The 20,364-nt window shown below is 39.8% G+C and overlaps 1 protein-coding gene across 5 annotated transcripts in view; it reads right to left on the reverse strand.

Annotated features, from left to right (window-relative positions):
* Positions 1–20,364, reverse strand: part of CEP112 (centrosomal protein 112) — a 341,295-nt gene that overhangs the window by 259,813 nt on the left and 61,118 nt on the right. For all 5 annotated transcript variants that reach the window (XM_036269316.1, XM_036269315.1, XM_036269313.1 and 2 more), the window contains 5 exons: positions 18,901–19,019; positions 13,749–13,892; positions 3,737–3,891; positions 3,280–3,409; positions 1,554–1,646 (listed from right to left, as the gene is read on the reverse strand). In XM_036269316.1, the coding sequence (XP_036125209.1) occupies positions 1,554–1,646; positions 3,280–3,409; positions 3,737–3,891; positions 13,749–13,892; positions 18,901–19,019 (641 nt within the window). The remainder of the gene's footprint in view (positions 1–1,553; positions 1,647–3,279; positions 3,410–3,736; positions 3,892–13,748; positions 13,893–18,900; positions 19,020–20,364) is intronic.

Consider the following 20,364-nt stretch of genomic DNA (forward strand, 5'->3'; position numbering starts at 1 on the left):
CCAATTTTCTAAACTACAAATAGAAATATGATTAGTTTTATGTCAGAGGTCATAAAACCTTAATTATCTGAAGATATTACTACTCTTAGAAGTACGTACTTTATAGTGGAAGAGAAACTTTCTGACCCTTAGGATTAGGAGATTACTTAAACTGACCAACTGAATTAATATAGAAACAATAAATTTAAAGTTATGCCATATAATACCAATCCCTGGCATTTTTTTTACCATAAAGGAAAAGGAAAGATCTAAACGGTATGTATGTATATATGTATGTGTGTGTGTGAGAGAAAGAGAGAGAGAGGGACAGAGAGGGAGAAAGAGACTGAGAGAGAGAAATTATAAGGATGGCAGACAATAACTCAAAGGGAGGAAATTATTCTTAGAATCTAGAGGGTACTATGCTTAGTGAAATAAGTCAGAGGAAGACAAATACCATATGATTTCACTTATATGCAAAATCTAAAAAACAAAATAAATGAACAAATAAAACAAAACAGAAACAGACTCATAGATACAGGAAACAAACTAGTACTTACCAAAGGGGAATGGGTTTGGAGGTGGGCAAAATAGATGATGAGAAGGGAATTAAGAGGCACTACAAACTCCTAGCTATAAAATAAATAAGTAATGGGGATATAATGTACAGATAGGAAATACAGTGTAGTAACTTTGTATGGTGACAGATGGTAACTAGACCTATTAGGGACCATTTCCTAATGCATATAAATATCAAATCACTATGGTATACACCTGGAACTAATAAGATACTGTATGTCAATTATATGTCAAAAATAAATAAATAAGTAAATATATTTAAATACAATTTTTAAAAATTAATTTCAAAAGAAAGATTATTCGCCCTGGCCAATTTGGCTCAGCGGTTATAACGTCAGCCCACAGACCAGAGAGTCCTGGGTTTGGTTCCCGCTAAGGGCACATACCTCGGTTGCAGTTTGTCCCCGGCCCTGGTTGGGTCATGTGGGTGGCAACCACTCAATGTGTCTCTCTCACATCAATGTTTCTCTCTCTCTCTCTTCCTCCCACTCTCCCTCCTGCTCTATCTGAAGATAAATGCAAAAATGTCCTCAGGTAAAGAAAAATTATTCAAGTTAAAATTATTATTCTTTACTCTATATCCCATTAGCATCTACTTTTGTTAAAAATAAATAAGAAGAAAAATGACAGTGCAATTAAAGACTGGCTACTTACATGTGTAAGGGTTTTTTACTCTTATCTGTACATATAAAACATGAAAAAAACAGGAGAGTTTATCCTCACCCGAGGACATTTTTCGATATTTTGTTCAGATAGAGTGAGAGGGAGAGAGAGAGAGAGAAACATCGACATGAAAGCGACACATCGAGTGGTTGCCACCCACACGACCCAACCAGGGCTGGGGACAAACCGCAACCAAGGTACGTGCCCTTAGCGGGAACCGAACCCGGGTCTCTCCGGACCGCAGGCCGACACTCTAACCACTGAGCCAAACTGGCCAGGGCAAAACAGGAGAGTTTACCCACCGTTATTCTGTGAAAAAATACAAGACTCACCTTTAGTTGTTGCTTTCTTTGAAGTTCTGAATCCTGTAACCGCTGTTTTAGTTGACAGATATTCTGTTCTAGTTCTTTAATCATACCAGATGTCTAGAAGGATTTCAAGAATAATAATAAAAAAAATAATATTGATTTTTGTACCATTTTACAATTTCTGGTTGAATAAATATACCTTTTTCCCTCTGAGGGTTCAATCAAAATTAAAATGATCTGTACATCTGAATTTAAAATGATTTTTTTTTTAAGTAAAAAAATTTAGCTCTGGCCCTGGCCGGTTTGGTTCAGCGGTTAGAGCGTCGGCCTGTGGTCCTGAGAGACCCGGGTTCGGTTCCCGCTAAGGGCATGTACCTCGGTTGCAGTTTGTCCCCAGCCCTGGTCGGTTGTGCGGGTGGAAGCCACTCGATGTGTCCCTTCACGTCGATGTTTCTCTCTCTCTCTCTGTTCCTCTCTCTCCCTCCCACTCTACCTGAACAAAAAATGGAAAAATGTCCTCAGGTGAGGATTAAAAAAAAAAAAATTTAGCTCTGGCCGGTTTGGCTCAGCAGTTAGAGCGTCAGCCCGTAGACCAGAGAGACCCAGGTTCGGTTCCCGCTAAGAGCATGTACCTCGGTTGCAGTTTGTCCCCGGCCCTGGTTGGGGTCGTGTGGGTGGCAGACACTCGATGTGTCTCTCTCACATCGATGTTTTTCTCTCCCCCCTCCTTCTGCTCTTTCTGAAGATAAATGCAAAAATGTCCTCAGGTGAGGCTTAAAAAAAAAAGTAAAAAAATTTATCATTGTTTTTTTTTTAATCCTCACCCAAGGATATTTTTCCATTTATCTTCAGATAGAGTGGGTGGGAGGAAAGGAGAGAGAGGGAAAGAGAGAGAGAGAAACATCGAGGTGAGAGGGACACATCGACTGGCTGCCTCCTGTATGACCCGACCAGAGCCAGGGACGAACCGCAACAGAGGTAGGTGCCCTTGGCTGGAATCGAACCCGTGACTCATTGGTCCATGGGTCCAATGCTCTAACTGCTGACCACAACTGGGTAGGGCAAAAAATTCATCTTTTAAAGTAAAAATATGTATTAAGTTCTGTTTAGTATTTAAAATTATGTAAATATAATAGTAATGAAGAAATCATTGGTTTTACAGAAATCTTTTGACATTTTAATTTTAAAACCAAATCCACTGGAACATTTAATTCATGAAATACCACATAATTGACTACCCGAGAACTGTAGCTCTGGGATTCTCTTTCCAGAAAGTGTCAATTCTCGGACACAAAGTGTGTGAGTGCCAGTGGGGTGTCTGGGGGCTCACACATGTGCATAGTATGACAGGAAAACTAAGCATAACCAAGATTTCAAAATAATAATAATAATAATGATAATGATAATGCATAGCATCACCTTAAAAATATATTATTAGCACAACTAAACATTTCAGATTTTTGTTTCATTTTTAAAAACTTTGGTACAAGGGTTAATTTATTATGGCAGAACTCAGTTTATTAAATATTTATGTCATCTTATACATTAGACATTTTGTATTTTAAATGCCAAACAAATTACTTCAGTTATTTCAAGAATAAAGCAAAGGAGAGATTAATTTCCAAGGCCAAATAGTTTCTAGATGGCCACCTATGGCTATAAGCTGAGTGAAGTAAATAAGTACTTTATATGTTATACATATGTAAAGTAAATTACTTTGTATGTATATATACCAGTACATATATAATACCTTAGAAGCTGAAAGGGCATGTTCCTTTTTCAGAAGGTTCATATCAGCATCATGTTTGGTTTGTAATAGTTTCATGTTTTGCTCATAATCATTTATAAGGTGATCTTTCTCTTTATGCAGGGTATTGCGCCTAAAAGCAGTAAGAGAATAAAATATACTCCCAATATATTTCAAATCAATTCCTAGAATGGAATTTTTTAGTCAACCAAATTCAAATGCATTATCTTTCAACATATCAAATAATTATCTACATTTTATCAACTTTTTAAAAGCATTATGCTTCTTATGTTAGACTTAAAAAATTAAATAAAATTTTAAAATAAATAAATGGCAGTATTTACGTTGGAACCCTCCCAAGTTTAAGGTCCAAGGTGTGATTAATTGTGGCAGATACTTTACAGAGTTAATATCAGTACTTTACAGCTACACCTGAGAGATATCTGACTTCAGACAATACCTTGCCTTTACTTCTTGTAACTCACTACATGTTATCTGGTAACATCTCTCAAGTTCCAATTTTTCTTGAATTAATTTCTGCTTCTGTAAATTACTGTTCTCTGCTTCTCCAGTCAGCTGCTGGACACGGGCCTCCAGTTCTTTGACCATCTGGTTCTAAAAGAATAGATCCTTGTTAAAAAAGCCTCCAAATGAATTTGTAACTCTTCAGTATCATTAAGTACCCTGAAGAAAATATATACCCTATCAGAGATAAGAATACAGAAAACAAATGTATCATAACCATATAAAAAATTAAACCAGCCCTGGCCGGTTTGGCTCAGCGGTTAGAGCGTCGACCTGTGGTCCTGAGAGACCCGGGTTCGGTTCCCGCTAAGGGCACGTACTTCGGTTGCAGTTTGTCCCTGGCCCTGGTCGGTCGTGCGGGTGGCAGCCACTCGATGTGTTCCTTTCACATCGATGTTTCTCTCTCTCTCTGTTCCTCTCTCTCCCTCCCACTCTACCTGAACAAAAAAATGGGAAAATGTCCTCTGGTGAGGATAAAAAAAAAAAAAATTAAACCAGCCTCTAAATTAACCAAGTCTTTAAAAAAATGCTTTCTGCCATAAAAGAAAGATCATCATGTTTATATGCTTTTAGTCATCCATCCATCCATCCATCCATCCATCCGTTAATTCATTCAGTCATTCAACAATTATTTACTGAAGTCCCTATCAGGAAGGTTATATTTTCTTTATACAACTTAAGAAATGTATATTATTAGGTGAGTGTTTTCGCTCTTCATTTGAAGTTTTATAAACCTTTAAAAATTATAAAAGCAATATAGTAACATTTTTAAAAGAAAATGCATGCTCTGACCAGGTGGCTAAGTTAGTTGGAGTGTCATCCCATACACCAAAAGGTTGTGGGTTTGACTCCTGGTCAGGGCACATACCTAGTTGCAAGTTCAATACCCAGTCAGGGATAGTATGGAAAGCAATTAATTGATGTTTCTCTCTCACATCAATGCTTCTCTCTCGAGCTGTCTCCCTTCCTCTCTCTCTAAAACCAATTTTTTAAAAAAAGAAAATTCACAATCCGATTATTTTAATACAGGGGTTATGACATATGTGATACGTGTATTATCACATAAGTGTATAGGAATATTTTATTAGTTTCAATTAGTGAATAAATTTTCATTTGTTTTATTCTTTACTTATCATTTTATTTAAAAAGCACTTCTATTTTCCAGTCTTCATAATTGTCACATAATAAATAATTCCCTATTTGATATTTGTTATTTTGAATTTTTCATCTTTATAGAACTAAATAAATGTGTTTATGACTATGTATTCCATCTAAAATTAGGGTCAGCAAGCATTAGCTAAAAGGATAATGATTTTTTTTTAAGTATAATTGGCATACACTATCTTATTTATTTCAGGTATATATTACAGTGACTCGTTATGTTATATACATTACAAAATGATCAACTAATTTTCATTTTAAAATTACACTTCCGGTAAGTGTAATTAGAAAAGGGATTCTAGTGCTGGCTCCGTGGTTCGCTGGTTAGAGCACCTGTCTGGAAAAGGGACCCTGGCATCGTACAGGTACGAAGAGAGCACGCCCGGTTACTTCAGCAATGAGATAAATAAAAAGAACAGCTCGCCCAGGAATACAAAGCTGGTTCAACATTCAAAAATCAACTAATATAATCCATGACATCAATAGTCCTCAACATGGAGATCTATATTTACTGAACAAGCACTTTAATATATACTGATACAACTTTCTCATTCATGAAGCAAATATATGATGACAGTTATTCATTTTATTACTTATTTTTATTATTTATTTTTAAAGCATTTTCTTAACCCTCATTGTATCTTACACAAAACAAAGTAAGCACTAAGGAAATTTTAAAAATTTAGAAAGCCTATAGACATATATGAAGTACTTTAAGGACAACAACAATATTTGGCCAAAATAATCTTTTTTAAACTGAATACAAAGAACTGAGGAGATAAAAAATAGTGGAGGCCTCAAAATGGGGAAAATAGAGTTATTCAGAAAAAAAAGATGCTGATGGAGAACGCTCTTCCAGGCTGTAAGTGACAGTGTAGAAGGGGAGAGCAAGAGATTAGAGAAGGAACAGTGACTGTCAGCTGATGACAAACATTACCTTGGGTACAGAGACCACGTCCCCACATTGCGAACTGAAAGGTAGCACTCGGAAGACTAGACTGGAGTTCTTGAGTGGACATGGCTTGTAAGCAGTAGTTATAATAGGCATTAGATTTGTAACTCAAGCTCTCGGGCATGGGAAAATGGGACAAATAGCAGTTACGAGCGATGGAACAGAGGAGACAGGGAGGGCTACCAGCAGGTTCCCGGAAGAGTCCCGGAATGTGGCGACAATGGCCTGGACTCAAGTGGTAGCTGTGGAAACAGAAGGGAAAGAGAGACCCAAGAAAACTCTCAGAGAAGTAAGTAATATGATTAAGTAAAATACTACATGATGGAGATGAGAAGTGGCAAACATCATACATCTTTCAGATTCAAAATCTGATATGCCAAGAGAATTGGCACATTGAGAACTAAGAGAAAGTTTAGAAAAGGGTATTATTTTGATAGAAAATATAGACATTATTTTCAACAAGTATTAGGAAATTGTAAAATATCCAATGGGCCTTCAGTTATACAACCAACAGACCGAATAAGAAATGTAGAAGTTTTATATACAAACTGAAATCCTGTAAGAGTCAAAAATTAAAAAGGGTTAGTATTTGACAGCTATTTAGAATCCAAAGTTCAACTTCTATAGCAAAAGGAACAACACAATTTCTTTTAATCCTCACCCAAGGATATTTTCCCATTTATTTTTAGACAGAGAGAGGGGGGAGTGAGGAAGAGGGAGAGACATAGAGAAATATCGATGAGAGAGAGACACGTCGACTGGTTGCCTCCCACACGACCCCAACCAGGGCCAGGGATGAACCACAACCAAGGTACATGCCCTTGACTGGAATCGAACCCATGATTCTAGTCCATGGGCCAACGCTCCAATTGCTGAGCCAAACCTGCCAGGGCAGGAACAACACATTTTATCTTATTTTATAAACTTCCTCTTGAAATATGACATATATACAAAAAGATGCACAAATCTTCACTATATATTTTGATAACTTTTTACAAATTGAAAACACCCATGAGTCACTATAAGATGTAAAACATCACCAGCCGCTCTAAGCCTGATTGGTCATCTTACAAACAAAGGTAACCACTATTCTGACTTCTAATACAAAATATTAACTTTGCCTTTTGTTGAACTTTCTGTCAGAGTATAAACTCTTTTGGGTCAGGTTCATCATGCATATTATGTGTCTGTAACATTCATCCACATCAGGCATTTAGCAGTTTAAACTTTTTCAAGGCTATTACAGTATTCCATTGTGCAAGTAACCTGAAATAATTTATCACTTTTACTCATGGGTTGTTTTCAGTGTTTGACTGTTAAAAATAATGTTGCTATGAACAGTTTCATACATGTTTTATGCTACATACATGTACTTATTTATTTTGGTTGTACTTCCCATAATAAAATTTCTGAGTCACAAATGATTAGAAAAACTTATCCATCCCTGGCTGGTGTGGCTCAGTGGTTGAGTATCAACCCATGCACTAAAAGGTTGCCGGTTTGATTCCCAATCAGGACACATGTCCAGGTTGTATGCCAAATCCCCTGTAGGGAGCATGCAGGAGGCGGCCGATCAATGTTCTCTCTCTCATCAATGTTTCCATCTCTCTCTCCCTCTCCTTTCCTCTCTCTCTAAAATCAATAAAGAAAAAAAGAAAAGAAAAATATCCATGTGCCCTGGCCGGTTTGGCTCAGCGGTTAGAGCGTCAGCCTGCGGTCCTGAGAGACCCGGGTTCGGTTCCCGCTAAGGGCGCGTACCTCGGTTGCAGTTTGTCCCCAGCCCTGGTGGGTTGTGCGGGTGGCAGCCACTCGATATGTTCCTTTCACATCGATGTTTCTCTCTCTCTCTCTCTGTTCCTCTCTCTCCCTCCCACTCTACCTGAACAAAGAATGGAAAAATGTCCTCGGGTGAGGATAAAAAAAAAAAAAGAAAAAGAACCATACAAAACCTACAAATAAAGGTTTAGAATAGCTTTATCCATAGCTGCAAAAAAAACTGCACACAACCAAGATGTACTCTTCAATAGGTAAATGGATAAACAAATTATGGTATATCAATATAACTGAATATTATTCAGCAATAAAAAGAAATGAGTTATCCAGTTGCGGTTCATCCCTGGCTCCAGTTGGGGTTGTATGGGTGGCAACCAGTTGATGTCTCTCTCTCACATCAATGTTTCTTTCTCTCTCTCTATCTTTCTCCCTCTCTCCCTCCCTCTCTATCTATTTATTTTGAAGATAAATGCAAAAGTGTCCTTGGATGAGGATAAAAAAAATTAAAAAAAAAAAAGAAATGAGTTATCAAGCCACAGAAGACATGGAAAAATCTTAAATGTATAATTTCTTAATGAAAGAATCCAGTCTGAAAAGGCTACGTACTGTGAGATTTCAATTATATGACATTTTAGAAAATACAAAACTACACAGTTAGTACAAAAGATTTGTGGTTGCCAGGAATTCTAGGGAGAGGGACAAAGGATAAACAGAATGACGCACTGGTGATTTTTAGGAAAGTGAAAGTATTATATATGATACTATAATCATGAATATATGACAAGATATATTTGTCAAAACCCACGGAATTTTTTTAAAATTCTCACCCAAAGACATGGAGAGAGGGAGAGGGAGGAAGAGAGAAGTATCAGTGTGCGACAGAAGCATCAATCAGTTGCCTTCCATCAGTGCCTCAATCTAGGATCAAACCTGCAAGCCAGGTATGTGCCCTGAGCAGGAATGGAACTGGCAACCTCTCAGTGCACAGGACAGTGCTCAACCAACTGAGCCACTCTGGCCTGGCAAGACCCATGGAATTTTAAAGCCTAAAAAAAATGAACCTTATTTAAAAAAAAACATTTAGGAGTTTGGGGGATCCCAGGAAAAAATGCAGACTGTGACAAGAGAATCCAATTATGTCAAAAATACATGAAGAAACCTCGCTGAATGGAAGGGTGCGAAAGGTGACGGCCTCAGCAGTTTGGAAATGAACGGAGTCTCGAAGGCCAAAGGCAAAAGGAACTGCAAGAAGCACTGTACTCTCGTTGACAAAGCTGGTTCCCACGGGAGTATGGATGAACAGCTCTGATAACAGTATGCACGTACACTGGAACTGATGAATTAATAAATGGATGGAAGGGGTTGGAAACCAAGTTTCCACTGTTGGATTGAGAATTTACATATATGCAAAGGGAGAAGGCTAGAATAATCCATGTGGTAATGGATTAGAGTTACAGACATCAGTAAGAAATTATGTTCAGATTAAAGTAGATATAGATGGTTATATATAGAGAACTGTTTGTAGATATGCATAGATACACAGGTTAGTAATACATATACTCCCTTGCTTTGTCAGGTGAGAGGGCATAAAAATATGCTACCCCAGCAGTAATGGGTATACCTACCACAGAGATCTTAGTCTCTAATACCATTCTCCATATGATCCACATTGATGGGAGTATGTCAAAAGGGATACAGGAGCCCAACAAAAGAGTTCTCAATGGCCAAAGGTGGAACAATTTAGGCAGCAAAATAAAGTAGTATTGGATTATAACCCAAAGTATAAAACAAAAAATATCCATGAGTCTATACTGATAAATGATTGAATAAATTAATAAATGGGGGCAAAGAGACAAATCTCCTACATAGAAAAACTCCAAATAACTTATGTAGAAACTGCACCCCTGAGTATGGAAAGCAGAACTCCCCACTTCTTGAGTATGGGCTGCACACATCATCTTCCTTCCGAAGAGGATAACACGGACGAGTAGGGAGTAACTTTACAATGGAAAGTCTAACAAATACTTCAGCCAGGTGATCAAGGTTAATATCACCAGTGATAAGTCATTAACAGAATGTACCCTTGATATGGTGTGATGAGTTTAGCACTTTACCTTTGTGATATTACTGCCTCAACCTAGAGACCCAGTCTAACCATGAGAAAACATGAAACAAAATGCAACAGAGGGGCATTCTGCAATTGACCCGACCAGAACTCCTCAAATTGTCAAGGTCATGCAAACAAGGGAAAGCTGAGACACTGTGGCAGGCTAAGGAGGCATGAACACTAAATGTAATATGGTATCCTGCATGAGATACTAGAAAAGAAAACAGACATTGAGTAAAAACTAAAGAAACTGAATAAATCCATTTATTGTAACAAATGCACCCAAATAGTGCAAGATGCTTCTAAGAGGGGAAATCAGGGGTTAAGTGTATAGGAACCCTCTGTACTGTCTTCTCATCTCTTCTGTAAATCTAAAACCATTCTACAGAATAAAGTCTATCTTTAAAATGGTTATCCTGCCCTGGCCAGTTTGGCTCAGCGGTTAGAGCGTCAGCCTGCGGTCCGGAGAGACCCGGGTTCGGTTCCCGCTAAGGGCGCGTACCTCGGTTGCAGTTTGTCCCCGGCCCTGGTTGGTCGTGCGGGTGGCAGCCACTCGATGTGTCCCTTCACGTCGATGTTTCTCTCTCTCTCCCTTCCTCTCTCTCCCTCCCACTCTATCTGTACAAAAAAATGGAAAAATGTCCTCGGGTGAGGATTAAAAAAAAAATAAAAAAATAAAATGGTTATCCTATTCAAAATGATGGACTGGTGCTATTAAGGAGTTTCTTCTTTATAACTGTACATTGGGAGAAGAAATGCCGGCGATGACTATAAAATGAGAAATTCTAGCTATATCAGAGAGTAGATAAGTTGCTCTATAGATTACTTCATGTCAGTACTAAAAATAATAGTTAATAATGGTTAACAAAATATTTCAGGTACCTAAGGCCTTTTGATACTTTCTAAGGGGGGAATTTGAATGGGAAAAGAGAGATTATCTTTATTTTCACTCTCCTAACTGACCTGCAGCACATCCTTCAGTCATAAATATATAGTCAACAGACCAAGGCAGCATTAGCAATACCTGTGCCTAACAAATTGCAGATATTTGCATAGTCCATTCCAGTGGACAGCGTTTACCCTCATCACGACTCATCGGTTACAAGAATAGTGAACAGGCCCACCGCTGAGGCGTGATGTACGCTGCATTCATTTAGAAGCATGTCTATTGCTCTGTCACAACTTTTATTAACATTTTGACAACTGTAACTCAATATAATTTCTTTTCTTTGTAATTTTATATATTTTATTAAATTTAAAAATATTATTCTGGCCCTGGCCAGTTTGGCTCAGTGGTAGAGCGTCGGCCTGCGGTCCAGAGAGACCCGGGTTCGGTTCCCGCTAAAGGCATGTACCTTGGTTGCAGTTTGTCCCCAGCCCTGGTTGGGTCGTGAGGGTGGCAACCACTCGATGTGTCCCTTTCACGTCGATGTTTCTCTCTCTCTCTCTCCCCCTCCCCATTCTATCTGAACAAAAAAAAAAAGGAAAAATGTCCTCGGGTGAGGATAAAAAAATATATATATATTATTCTGACCCTGGCCGGTGACCCTCAGTGGTTAGAGTGTTGGCTCACACACAGAAGGGTAATGGGTTCGATTCCCAGTCAAGGGCACGTTCATGGGTTGCAAGTTTGATCCCCGGCCCTGGTCAGGGCATTGCAGGAGGCAGCCAATCAATGTCTCTCTCACATTGATGGTTCTCTCTCTCTCTCTCTCATTCTCTTTCTCTCCCCGCATCCCTCCCTACCTTCCACTCTCTCTAAGAAATCAATGAAAAAAATATCCTCAGGTGAGGATTAGCAAAACAAAAAACATTATTCTGGGAAGGACTAAATAGACTTCACAAAACTGCCTGTGGGACCCGTGATACAGAAAAAGATAAAGAACCTGCTCAGAAAGCCAGAAGTCCTGACGAGGCCACCACAGACTCGGCGCGTCTAACCCTGACCGAGAGAGCCTGATGTTTTGCAGCCTCCACCTCCCCAAGTGTCTAGTCATTCTGCTATAATTCATATTTATAAGTTCTAAGATTGTTTTAAAAATCCAGTGTTTACATGTTCAAATACGAGTTTCACACAAGAGAATCCCTACCAACACCAAAAGTCATAAATCTAATAACCTGTACCTGTAGCTGCTCACAGCAAACGGCACTGAAACAAGACTCAACAGAAGAAAAAAGCCTGGAAGAAAAACAAAACCGAGAAGCTAATCGTCAGCGTCAGTCTCCTCTTTCATCTTCGGCCTGGCCTTGAACTCTGCCTTGCTTAGCTATGAAACCAGGAACTGCTCTGCAGGGCTGTCTAGTGTGATGGCTCCTGAACTCGTCCTGCTGACAGGCTGTCCACTTTCCTCCGTATTTACTCTCATCTAATGACAAGGTCTGAATGCTAATCTTAAAATACAACTTTCATTAAAAATAGATTGAAGTTTTTTTAAACAGTGACCTCTTGGCTCCAAAGTATCACTTTTTTTACATCCTAAATTCATAAAAATTAAAAATTCCACTATGAAAAATACTGTCCTCTTAATATTGTTTAATAATATATAACAGTGCAAAAGCATTTTAGGCAATCAACATGTTCCAGAAATTTCAACTTTAAATTACTTAATATATTTAATTCGCATTTGTGAAAATTTAGGATGTTGAGATGACAAAAATGTATTTCAGATATAAATTTGGCTTTTGTCCATGTCTTTAAATATCATCATTATACTGATTATCCAGAAAATAAATTCTTTATTTTCCCCAATAACCCTGATCTAGCTCAGCCTTCTCTATCTCTCTGACCTGCACCATCATTCGCCAGTCCTGACCTCTAGATGGACATCCAGGTCCAAGCCACCACCTCGCTTGCCTGGACAACTACAACAGCCTCCTAATAGTGTCCCCGCTCCCACTCTCGGCTCCTAAAGTTTGTTCTCCACCAAGATCCAAAGATAGGTCTCACTGCAGATCTGGCTTCCCACTTTTTAACCCTGTGAGACAGGCCCTAGAGCTGGTCTAAGGATCTCTGAAATCTGTCTGGGTAACTGACTCTTGTTCAAATTCCACAGCTTTAAACTCAAGGACACACTTGGACCAGCCAGGCAGGGCTGAGTAGGCCGTGTACGGTCAACGAGGACTGGGTTCATGCGTGGGACCCAAGGCCCTGCCATCCTGAAGTCATATCATATGATAGGAACAAGGCTGGTGAGGTGCACTTGCCTTGGATGGGAGTCCTGGTCTGCAGGCCACGAGCCTCCCTCTCCAGGCTGTGTGCTTTAGGGCCAGCTGAGCATCTAAGAGGCTGCTGACATTCAGCCCTCTCCTCTCCCCTAGGAGCTCTGTGAGGGCTCTTCAGGGACCCTCCATCCTCCCTGGTCCCTGCTGGGTACTACGGTCACCTCCTTCCGCATCCTCACAGGAAGGGAACGTGGGGGTTACCCGTGTGATAACTGTGTCTAGTCCTTCAGTCAAGATGACTCTACCAAGATCTGTCTTCAGGTGGTCACAGACACCGCTCTTACCTCCCCGCTGCCTTCACACTAGTATTACATATTTTCAGAAAAACATTCAAGTCTTTAGTTAAAAAGAATAAAACGAAAGAAGGGAGGGAGGTGGGAGGGAGGGAGAAAGAGAGAGAGAGAGCGAGGAAGGAAGGAAGGAAGGAAGGAAGGAAGGAAGGAAGGAAGGAAGGAAGGAAGGAAGGAAGGGAGGGAGGGAGGGAGAAAAAATTATCTCTAGATTGAAAGTCAGTGAAAAAATGAGAAGAAAGATCTGTACGGTTTCTGGGCATTAAATAAAGGGGGGCTCAAACAATCCAGAGTGAAAACCACGCTACTTCAAGAGACTGTCCACTGGCACATGTGTCACACTTACTTAGTCACTGCACACATCGGAAAAGCTGGGAGACATGGAGAACAAGAGGGGGGAGTTAGTTTCTCAAAATGCCAAGAGAAGAGAAAGAAGACTCACTGTGCACTGGGTCTGTGCCATGTAGTCACCCTCCATCTTGTTCAGACGGGTGTTCGTGTCCTCCAGCAAGTCCTGAATGTTCTCAGTGTGCTGCTTCTGAAGTTCAAACTTCTCCTTCTCCATCTCGGCGACGGCATTGTGGAGCTACACAGTGAAAGGAAGACGGGCTCTTCATCACGATTATAAAGTAGACTAGTTTGCAATTCAGAAAAAATGTTTTCCTATATTTCTCTATTTATTTATATGGTGTCCCAAACAACAAAAGATATAAAACTCATAAATAAACATTCAAAGTAAGGTAGCATATAAAGGGCATGACAAAGAAATTATTTTTTTTCTTTATTTTCCTGAATTGGAGATTTTAATGGCTCAACAAATATTAAAGAGAATTATACACCTCCGGTAGCAACAGTAAATAAACAAATAATACAATGTCCCACCTAAACAACACTAAATCACACAGAAATCTTTACAATATTATTGATTATCTCACTGTCTGCATTTTCATATTATTTGCATGACATTTTGCACAAGAGTAATGTTAAAAATTATTTCTCCTTCACCCTACCCCCAACAAGAAATTATTTTTATCCATTCCATAATGTACACAAAAGTGGACACAAAGACAACATTATAAATCAAATAAAGAAAGAATTCTTTAAGACTGTCTGCTAGGCCCTGGCCAGGGAGCTCAACTGGTTAGAGCATTGGCCCGATACACCAAGGTTGCCTGTTTGATCCCCAGTTAGGGAACATACAAAAAGCAATCACTGCCCTGGCTGGTTTGTCTCAGCAGTTGGAGCATCGGCCTGCGGACCAGAGTCCCGGGTTCGGTTCCCACTGGGGGCACGTACCTTGGCTGCAGTTTGTTCCCGGCTCTGGTTGGGTCGTGCGGGTGGCGACCACTAGATGTGTCCCTTTCACGTCAATGTTTCTCCCCCCATCCCCCCACCCCACTCTATCTGAACAAAAAATGGAAAAATGTCCTCAGGTGAGGATAAAAAAAAAAAAAAAAAAAAAGCAACCAGTAAATTCATAAATAAGTGGAACAACAAACTGATGTTTCCCTCTCTCTCTCTCAAATCAATCAATAAAATAAAATAAAACTGTATACTGTATGTCCTTATGTATACAGGTCTTTCTTCACCAAGACTGTATTCTGAATATCTATGTAACTAAGGTATAGCTTCCAAAGGGAACTGGAACTCTGTACTCGCGGCCTTGTAGACATTCCTTCGCTTCTCTGAATGGGAGTGGAATTCTGAGTCTAACTCCTGTCCTCTGCATCCAACCCCAGGTTCACTCAGTAAAGTCTAAAAGATGTACGTGGTTTCCCACTCATGAGCAGGAGAGAGAACGGGTATGACATATGCTGCAGATTCCTGTTTGACACAGAAGATACTGAATGAACAGGGACCCTGAGAGATGGTGGAAACCAGCGGAAGAATGTAAGCACTGGTTATGCCAACTGCTGGCAGGACCCCAAGAACGTCTCTAGCTCCCAGCTGCACAAGAAGAGGGAGGACGTCTCAGTAAGAGCCACACCGAAGACCCTTAGGTTTCACAGATTTAGCATGGGCTGTTTTGACTACTTGTAATTGATCCTCAAAATCCCTGCTATGCTCTATTTGTATCTTTGCCAAAATACACATTTTCAACTGATGTTATGTCTAGTGTTCAAAAGTCAGTCACTTCACTGGTACATGAATGTAGCCATGCTCATGGCACCTAAATTTCAGTGCTGGTTTGTAGCTGTCAACTGATGGGCATAGTAACTCCACACTCTGAGTAAATCACTTAGAAGTTTGTTTATATTTATGTAGCAATGGTTTCTTCACACTTATGGTCTCTCAAAGGTCCAAGGACATATGCCTACTGACTGTCAAAACTCTACTGTGTTTAGTAGCCCATTAATACAGAGTGCTTTCTCAGGTGTACTCCACATGCCAATGTGCCTACTGAAGTTCCCACCCCAGCTCTCTTCCTCCGGATAGGGGAGAGGGGCTGAAGATTAAGTTTATGATCAATCATGCTATGTAATGGGGCCTCCACAAAATCCCCAAAGTACAGGGTTCGGTGAGCTCCAGGCTGTGAGCACATGGAGGTGCTGGGAGAGAGGTGCTCCTTCCCACACACCTTGATCTGTGTCTCTTCACCTGGCTGCTCTTCTGCATCTTTCATCACAGCCATTACAGTTAGATGGCAAACACAGTGTTTCCCTGAAGTCTGTAAGCCACTCCAGCAAATCATAGAACCCAAGGAAGGGTGCGTGGGAACTCCTATTTACAGTCTCTTGATCAGAAGTACTGGTAACAACCTGGGACTTTCGACTGACACCTGAAGTGGAGCCAGTCTTATGGGATTGAGCCCTTCATTTGTGGGGTTTGACGCTAACACTAGATAAATACAGAGTGTTAAGATTTAACTGAATTATAGGACTTCCAGTATGTGTTAAAGAGAATTACTGAAACCTGGCTGGTGTGGCTCAGTGGTTGAGCATCAACTCATGCACCAAGAGGTCGCCAGTTCAATTCCCAGTCATGACTGGGTTGTGGGCTAAATTCCCAATGGAGGGCATGCAGAAGGCGGCCAATTGATGTTCTCTCTCATTAATGTTTCTATCTCTCTCTCCCTCTCCCTTCTTCTCTCTTTAAAATCAATAAAGAAAAATAAATAAATAAATAAAAGAGAAGTACTGAATGTGTGGAAAACCAATATATCCGATGTCAGAAGTATTGAGTGTGTGGGTAAAGGAAAATAAGGCAGTGTTCTTCCCTATATAATAGCCAAGATTAATGAAAACATGTGCCCATAACACAACCTGTACACAAACTGTCATAGCAAAATTATTCACGATACCCAAAAATTGAATCAACTCAAATATTCATGAAATGACTGAAGTTCAAATTCACAAAAAGGTGAATTTGCTGGATACAATAGAATATTATTTGGCCATAATACTAACTGACCTACTAATTAATACTAAAACATGGGTAAAACTTAAAATGTGGTAAGTCAAAGAAGCCAGTTTCAAAATGCCCCATAATGCATGATTGTATGAGCAAAACTATTGAGACAGAAAGTGAGTAATGGGTGCAGGAGGCTGGAGGAAAAGGAAATGGTAAGTGACTGCTAATGGGCATAAGGTTTCTTCTGGAGTGACAGAAATGTCCCAGAATTATACAGTGGTGATGGTTGCTCAACTTTGTGATTATATGAAAACCATTCAACTGTACTTGTACATTTTAAGAGGGTAAATTGTATGGTGCATGAATCATAACTCGGTTTTTAAAACACCCCCGGATCAGAAGCAGCACGGGACAGTCAGATCACTGGGGAGAGCTCCGCACAGCCAGGACAAACGTCCGAGGAGGGCAGGGCTGACAAAAGGCAAGGCTGGAAGGTCACGGGCTCGATCAGGAAGAGCTTGGGACACCCTGAGGGCAATCAGGAAGCACCGCAGTGACTGCAACCCGGTGGCGAGGCCAAGCGGATCTGTGTTTCAGAAAGATCGTCACGTGGTTGTACCGTGGGTCACGGACTAAAGGGGTGGGTGTGCAGAGTCCAGTTACAGCATATCCAGGCAACAGACGATGGTCCCCGAAAATCAGAGAAGGAACAATGGTGAGTAATTCAAAACAAGTGTAATGAACAGAACTTGGCAAGTGATGAGAGGTGAGAGGTGAGGCAAAACGAGGAGTAGCTGGGTAGACAGCAACACCAGAGGGAGAGGAAATAAAGGGGATCCTCAGAGGAAACTATTTTAGTAACAAAGGAAGAAGACGGAGTTTGGGGAGAATGATGGCAATTCAGATCGAGGAGCGATCTTAAACACGTAGCTGGATAATGGATTTAAAGAGAGATGTGTAAGATGGAAATTTCTACTAGGGAATATCACATCTCTTTGTCCATATAGATGCTTAATAAGTTGTTAATGAATGACTGCAGAAATCACAAAGTAAATCTATCATCTCTTATTAATTGCTGGTACCTACCCTGCCTGCACCAGGTCTTCATCTCTGCCTAGACTGACATGCAACCGGACTTCACAAAAATACCTCCCACCACGTTTGCAATGTTTTCACATCCACTAATTTTTGAGTAACTGTCAGAAAGACTTACTAATCCAGCTGAAAGAATAGAATGTACCCCTGTATACAGTAAAAAGCAGAAGATTTTTTAAATACCTGACAACTTAAACTGGAAAATAAGAAACTAGGGAATGGGGCCTGCCGTGTACACAATATACCCACAGCAAGCACAAATATATGACAAATTCATAGAAAATACGCAACAAAATGTGGGAAAGAGAAAAACCATGTCGATTAACAAAGTGAAACTAGAGGCGAGCCAAGGAACCCCCCCTAGTCCACCTGCAGCACTTCCCGGACGGATCCTGGAGCTGCGGCACCAGCACACCCTTCACACCGAGTCTGCTGGGAAGGCTCTTGCCGTCGTCAGCAAAGTCTTTCCAACCCGGACTAATTGAGAGAGTCTCAGTATGAATTCACTGAGGATCTTACCACAGAGTAGCTCAAAGGAAGTACCATTTAATCCCTAAGGCGAAGGGCTCCTAAGGGAGAGCGCTAAACGACCAGGGAAAACTCGTTCGCAGTGAGTATTTTCATTACATACTCTTGGCACTGCCAAATTATATGAAAATATTTTTCTCACTTAAATTAAATGCTCCTCCTAGAATAAGCCATCCACTACTGATTTTGTTTACATCAAAAACAAGTATACTGTAATTATGTTATCTAAAATTTTAGGAAAGAAATAACGCAATGGCCTAAATCCAAAAATTTTGAAGTTCAATTTCCAAAAATTATCCTATTTCTGTTTTCCTGCTTATTTTTCTTGAAATCTATTGGCTCTGACAAAAATATTCAGAACATTAATTAAATTCAAGAATTAGTCGAAAGTAAGTTTTCTAAATGCAAACTACTTTATGAATCATTAGACTTCTAGAAGAAAATATACCAAAACATGAATAATAGCTATTCCAAATCTAAAATTTTTAATTTTCTTTCCATATATTCTGTGAATATATCTTTCTGTATATTCTGTGAACATCCATTATTGTCATAATTAAATGTGACTTGGAAGGTACACCTTTATGCTTCTGATTGCTATCTTATGATATGCAGCTTACCTTTCTTTCCCAGTCGTTATTCAGAAACTCTGCACTTTGCTCACATATCTTCTTAAGCTCTGCAATCTGGTTTTCTTTAGTCTCTCTGATAACTTGACAGTCACGTATAAGGGTCTGAACTGTCAAAAATGATAAAAACATAGTTAAACCAATTCTAACTACCACATAAGAGGTTGATGAGAAAAAAATATAGTGTACTGGTTAGATAATTCTATTTTCACCGAGTCTTCACAATTCTCTCTTATAAAGTATCTTATTCTTTCCTCCCTTTTTCTCCATTTCCACCACAGTCTTGGCGGAACCCATCATCACTCACCCCCTGGACCATTCTGACAGTGCCCTGTCCTCATTATCCCTCTCCACCAATGGGCCCTCTGTTGCTTTTAAAAAGGCCTTTCTACAGTACAAATTCATTAATGTTACTCCCGAACTTAAAAAAAAATTCCCCTCACCTAAAAGATAAAAGCCAAAACCTCATACATTACTGCCTAAATATGATCATTTATCCACCCGGAATGCCTTTCAGTCCCTTGTTGAAAAACTCCTACTAATTCCTAGTCCCAATTCCAGTATCACCTTCTTTGTGAACCATTCACCAACCAGACTCCTCATCCCACAGGGCAGAAAGAACCTCCTCTGTATGCCCAAGGGACCTCATATATTTCTCCATTAAATCACCTATTGCAGTGTGTGTTATAATGGTTCACGTGCCTGTTTCCCGAGGGGAGAGTTATCTCAGTGTTGCGTCTACAGAGCACAACAGTGCCACGCAGGCAAGTGCTCAGAGTGTGCTGAGTAAGGTAGGGAGCCAGCCATTTCACTACATCCATGCTCCTAGGCACTTGAAAATCACTGCCGCTGTTTGTTACTAAAATGAAATCTTCTTTAAATAATATAAAATATTTCCCTTATAAGTCACTATTTAAAAATTTATTTTAAATAAAATCTTTTAAAAATTATTTTAACTGTCACTGATTTCAGCAAAAATTTGCTTAATATACTCATGTCATCTGGACAGTAAACTAAATTCAGTTTGTATGTTTGCTTAAATGTATTATTTTCTTAGCTTGCTGAATGTGTTCTTATTCACTTACTTGAAGACACCAAAATTTAATTCTGGCCCTCGCCAGTTTTGCTCAGTGGTTAGAGCATCGGCCCGCAGACCAGAGAGACCGAGGTTCGGTTCCCACTGGGGGCACATGCCTCAGTTGCAGTTTGTACCCGGCCCTGGTTGGGGTCGTGTGGGTGGCAACCACTCGATGTGTCTCTCTGACATGGATGTTTCTCTCTCTCTCTTCCGCCCTTTCTCCCTCCTGCTCTATCTGAAGATAAATGCAAAAATGTCTTCAGGTGAGGATAAAAAAAAAAATTTAATTCTGTAACTATGAATGGTAACAGATGTTAACTGGACTTATTGTGGCAGTCATTTCACAATAAATACAAATATCAAATCACTGTGTTACA

The sequence above is a fragment of the Molossus molossus genome, unplaced genomic scaffold, assembly GCF_014108415.1.
Source record: "Molossus molossus isolate mMolMol1 unplaced genomic scaffold, mMolMol1.p scaffold_m16_p_19, whole genome shotgun sequence".
In the NCBI taxonomy this organism is placed as follows: domain Eukaryota; kingdom Metazoa; phylum Chordata; class Mammalia; order Chiroptera; family Molossidae; genus Molossus; species Molossus molossus.